At 33.1% G+C, this 6,056-nt stretch overlaps 1 protein-coding gene across 1 annotated transcript in view; it reads left to right on the top strand.

Annotated features, from left to right (window-relative positions):
* The first annotated feature begins 5,315 nt into the window (after positions 1 to 5,315).
* LOC135786260 (uncharacterized) overlaps positions 5,316 to 6,056 on the top strand; it is a 31,446-nt gene continuing 30,705 nt past the window's right edge. Inside the window, exon 1 of the mRNA XM_073814592.1 lies at positions 5,316 to 5,409. Coding sequence (XP_073670693.1) covers positions 5,316 to 5,409 — 94 coding nt within the window. The remainder of the gene's footprint in view (positions 5,410 to 6,056) is intronic.

Raw genomic sequence — 6,056 nt, 5'->3', positions numbered from 1 at the left:
GATTATTTAAAAATGTGAAAAGCAGAAGTCTGCGTTTGTTTTCCTTTAAATATTAATTTAAAGCTATTTGTTTCTAAGTCATTCGAACACTTGGCTGATGAGAAACTCATCTGAGTATTCTTCTGACGTAACGTATTTAATGTAGCTAATGCCAACACGATCACAAATTATCTTATCGCTACTTACACAAGCTATGAGCCAGATTTATCAGCTTTCCATTTACTGTATTACACCAGCTATTTCAGTGACACCTTATCCACACCTCCACACCTAAACAAAGGTTGTGTTTTTTGCATAATAAAGCCCTCCCTGAGTCACCAGCAATATTTTATATAGCATATTCCTCTTTTATAAAAGATGTCACCTCTTCCTGATGTAACTTTCTGATTAAGCTCTGCTCTCCACTTACTTTTGAAAAATCTGACAAAAAGTCATTCAAATGGTGTTTTAAACTGCGGTACAAGTTTACAAACATTATTGTTGTTATGTACAGTAAAAGTTCTGTCATTTGAATGCAGTCGTTACTACTGCATGCATGGTATTTTGCACATTTGGTCACTCGCACCCAGTATCACTGCAGATTTCATTGTTGTAGCATTGCTAGTGTGAAAAGTTAGATGCAGTTTTCTAAGCATTGCACAAAAGCTCGGGAGGGAGTGTGTGCGATTTTGATTATATCCTGTCAGTCAAGTGTGTACTATACTTACCCCACTCCTGTGATAATAATGCTACCATTTCACCACTACCTTAACTCCACCTATATTTCTTTTCATCAGTCTTAATTATACTTTATCCATTTTACGTCATAGACAAGAAAGATTTTTAAACATACAAATTAGTATCTTTCATTTTAATTAGCGTCTAATACGTTCTATTTATCTATTTTTGTTTTCTGTATTCCAATTTCATGTAGGGTTCATACCAAACTTTGCATATAGTTTAACAGCTATAGCCTATGCCTTATAGTTACAAAAGTCACTTCCTAATTTATTACAAAAATTACAAATGTGCACAAAGGCATAAATAAGTAAGGAATAATTGAATTATAATTATATAAGAAAATAAAGCACACCCAAGGTGGTAATGCGGCACGACACGAAGCAGTCCTCTTATACCATGGTTTAACACAAACATTGCTCTGGTGCCTATTTTAAGACATTTGACAAGTTAGGTGTGCGGTTATCAAAAAATAATGCATACCCACGGAACATTTCTCAACCAATCAGAATAAAGCATTCAACAGCCCCTTGGTATAAGTGTTATTAATCCATAAAGTTATACATCTACTTGGATATGGATGTGTTTTGTGGGCTTCCTGTAATACAAAATGTTATAATAATGAATAATAATAAGGAAAACATGACAGAGATGATCACAGAAAATGACTTATCTTATGTAAGAAACTTGCCTTTTGATCTGAAATCTCATCTTAGTAACTTTTTACTATAACTTTATTATTTGTGACTTCGTAATTATGAACTTTACAAACTATAAACTAAGTACTAGTAGCTAAAAATTGTCAGTGATAATTACATTGATAACTATCTTTCATTTTTTTTCTATACAATGTGCATCTGCGACACAATTATAGATTTACCTGCATTACGCTGATTCCAGTTTTTCAGTCATGGGGTCTCATTATGCAATTATGTAATTATGAATTTTTTGCAATATGTGCTTCAGGGCACGAGGCGGTGCATGAGAATCAGAAATGATGAATTTTAAACGAATAAACTTAAAATTAATCGAAATATCCCGAGTGTGTCAGTAACACTATATTCTTGCATACTAAAAGCAACACGGCTAGCGCGTGTATGCACGCGAATGTCGTCAAAATATGAGTCCTGAGGAAAATGATGGTAATCAAACTTTAAAGAGGAAGAATACACAGTAAAAATAACATAAAACAACTTACTACCGCCGCTGTTTTAAGTAACACATTTTTAGGGAGTATGAATCCTGCTAAATAGACTTAGAAACGTTAACTAGAAATATTATAGTTTAACTCCGGTTAGTGTCATGAGATCATGGCCAGTTTCTGGATACTATATTAATAAAAACTATGGTTAAATCTATATTTTATTTGTGTTAGGCACATCTTAGATAATGACTTCTACATTCTGGTATAATAACTTAAGTGATGCAGACTAGAGGTTAAGCAGTGGGGCTATTTGAATGGTATGCTAAATGTGGATGCCCCATCTTAATCTGAGTTCAAAGCAATTTGCGATAAAACCTGCTTGATCAGCTATACAGAAATGACTTAAACAATTAGAGAGGTGATGAAAAAAGAAGAGGAGGAACCAAAAAAGGGAGAGTCCATTTTTTGTCACATGGCACCTGTCGATTATGAAAAAATATCAATAATGGTGGGTTGTACCAATAGAATAGGTGTGGCTGGAGGTGGAGGTTATTGTTATGAATATAAAAATGATGGGTTGCAATACAAAGAGCAGTAAAGTCGCATCTGTTTCTCCAACAACAGAGCTTCTGGTAAGATTCATTATAATACACTTCTGACTTTTATTTTTGTTAAATTAGATGTCTTTTTGGTCATTGTGGTGTAAATTGATCAAAATATTATATTGCAATTTATATTATTTTTGGAATAACAATCTCTCTCTTTTTTTTTATTTTTATGTGTTATTCTTTTTTTTCATTTGAATTTAGTTATTTGTAAAATGGCTTATAGATTTTATAGAAAAAAGTTAATCAATGCAATGTTTGTTTACACATTTAAAATGTTTTTAATTTCCTCTAAGAATCCTTCATTGTTGAGGTCCAGCTACATGCACATGCAATATTCATTGTTGGATTACTAAGGAAAATAAGATTCAAAAGAAAAGGGAATTGGTTGTGCAGTATTCACCGGTTTCACAGTGTGATGAGATCTAAACAGGATTGGTACTAAACTGGTGTGTTTCCACACAAAAAGTCACTTGTTAGTCTGGTTAATCTGACACATCATGGGAAAAGGCAATGGAAGCAATGGAAAAGGTCATGTGGCTTTGTAAGGCCAAACTGATCCTATTCCAAAGCGATGTACGTGTTAGGTTCACTAGAGAAATCATGAAGTGATGCACCCATCATGCATACAGTAGCTTTTGGAGGTAATTTTTGGGGTTTGCTTTCATTGGTCATTCGTCATGTCAATGGATTTCATCAGTGCTTCAATGATTTCCTTGATCTATCATTGGATTTTTTTTCATCGCTGATAGCACAGAGTGGTTTAACGTTCTCATCAATACAGGATATTGGCCAAAAATGTATGCAAGATTAAAGAGTGAGTGGGTAAAAATGTGTTTTAAAATATTGGTTATATATTTGGCGGTTCCACTTTACAATAATGGTTGTATTAGATTTAGATTTTGTATGAACAAGGAGTCCTGCAACAAATATATGACTTACCACCTTTAAGTCAGACTAGAATTATACGAGAGAGAGAAATAACAAAGACATCCTGAATAACTGACACAACGTCTCTAAGATGCTTGGAACAACATGTAAGGCTACCTTAAAGACTGTGCAGGTGTACAAAGGTTTTAAAGCCAAATGGTGGTCAAATACTGATTGAATACTGATTATTTCTGTCTTGTATCTTAGACAAAAAAGTTTAAACTTTATCATTTTTTTGTCCTTATTTACAGGTATTGAGGAGAAATGGCGAATATTCCTGTGAAGATGCTGGTACTATTGACTCTAGTTCTTCTGGTGTCCAGTTTGAGCGAGGGAAAGGTTCGGATAAAATATGAGATGTCTGTAGATGAATCCCATGAGGAATCATCAAAAAAAGACAGAAGAAGCACTCATCTCATTGACAGTGGTAACACAGCTTCAACTTTTCTTTCATGTTACATTCTCTGTCTATCGGTGTGTCTTCAGGATGCTTACGTAATTTGTTTAATCTATTTAAACAAGGTCAATCTTATTACAATTTATTCAGAAAATACATAGGCGGAATTTAGGGGGGTATGGGGGGGGGCACTGCACTCCCAGAACAGAGCCAATATGATTTTGTCTGAGCTATAATTCATATGTTCTCACTTTATTTGTATATTTTTCATTCATTAAAACCATATTTGAAAACAGGAAAGTCTTACACTCCTCACTAATCTTAAAGTATTGCAAACATTTTTGGATAGGTTATAGTGGTCTAGATCTTGTCTATTTTTATGAATTATGGATGTTTATTGAATTAGATCTGTTTCCCGCATGTTATTATATTATGTTGCCATGTTTATTTCACACAAAAAATGCAAAAAAAAGTTTAATCACAATAATTTTTTTCACAAAGGTCAATCTAGTAAGGATTCATCCAGTGAAGACAACACAAGTTCTGATGATAACTCTGACAGCAGTGAGTAACAGAGCTGAACTTTTCCTTTCATATTCACCCTTTCGTTTTTCACCAAGTCTTAAAGGATCTGTATGTAACATTAAGTTTGAAATGTTTTTGTTGATAACAAACCCGCTCTTGTGTATATTTATAACTCAATCTGTGGCTCATTACGGAGGTTGCATCTCCCAGAGGTTGCTTCTATGGTCCAATGCAGTCTTATTTAAGCAATTGTGGCAACCGAGCTGTCAAATTACACTACTGTACAAAATGTTGGTGCTTTGCCAGACAAAGCCTTGTATACAAGACCAGCAATTTAAAAATTGATCCTGAGCTGTACTGGAAGCCAGTAAAGGGATGCTAAAATTGGAGTGATATATGTATAAATATATTGTTGTATTTTTCATGATTCAGTACATTAAAAATCGTTTATACAATTCCTTTAATTTAATCCCTGCCAGCCTTTTTAAAATAGTTGCCCGCCTGCATTTTTTGTGATTTTCACTACAATAAAAAAATGTCTTACAGGAAAATTATCTTCTAGAAATATATAAACATACAATATATTTAAAATAAAAGAACAGACCCTTTGTTTTTAAACAAACAAATAGACAAACAAAACAGGAAAAAAGTTTTATCCTATCTTCATTTTTATATTTAATACAAAATTTTGAGCAAAAAGCTGAAATAATTGCATTTTTGTAAAGAACTTTGTTAGACATCAGATTCAGAACAAAAATCAAAACATACACAGAGTTTACAATGTAGTAGAATGATCTGATGCTTCATTTTTTTATGAATTGGGTAAGAGTGCCACCTAGTAGATAATAGTGGAATTAAAGATAACCATAAAAACTCGTCAGGGAAGCATCATTGGCAGAGGAAATGTTTTCTCTTAATTGACGAGATAACTTGTGACAGGGAGAGTTAAAGATGCCATGTTGACATGATATATTTCACACAAAAAAAATGCTGATAAATGTTTAATAACAATCATTTATTTTACAAAGGTCAATGTCGAAAGGATTCATCCAGTGAAGACAAAACAAGTTCGGATGATCACTCTGACAGCAGTGAGTAACAGAGCTGAACTTTTCCTTTTATGTTCACTCCGCTGTTCTCATTAAGTCTTAAGAATGCAATGTTGCCATGTTGTATTTCACAAGAAATGCAGACAGAATGTTTAATCACAATAATCTGTTTTACCAAAGTCAGTCTAATAAAGATTTGTCCAGGAAAGACAAAGCGAATTCTAAACATCCTACGACACAATAAAAAATTGAGCCTTTTCTTTCTAATTCCCTCATATATCTGTGCCTTTAATCATAATTTACCAAAATATGACACTTCTCTCATAACTAGCCATGCCAAATGACTTACTTTCTTTTATTACATTTCAATTCAGCTCTTTAGTAAATGATTTTATTCAAAGCAACTTATAACAGTTAGAAACACAGTGAACCTATTCATTTTAGAGGGCAACAATATGTGAGGTGCTACAAAAACATCAAAGTTAAATAAAGGAAATTAAAAGAAGCTTATTATTATCTTTATTGTTAAATATATTATTCTTAATAGAGTGAGCATTCAACATGTGACTGAGCTGTCTTTAGTTGTTTTTTTAACTACACTGAGAGATGCGGCCGACCATACTGTTTCTCAGACAGTTCCACCATCAACCATGAAAATGAAAGTAAATGGGATTTTATGCTATTTTATA

The sequence above is a fragment of the Paramisgurnus dabryanus genome, chromosome 4, assembly GCF_030506205.2.
Source record: "Paramisgurnus dabryanus chromosome 4, PD_genome_1.1, whole genome shotgun sequence".
Lineage (NCBI taxonomy): Eukaryota > Metazoa > Chordata > Actinopteri > Cypriniformes > Cobitidae > Paramisgurnus > Paramisgurnus dabryanus.
The sequence above is the reverse complement of the archived record's forward strand: the minus strand, read 5'-3'. Positions and strand labels throughout refer to the sequence as shown.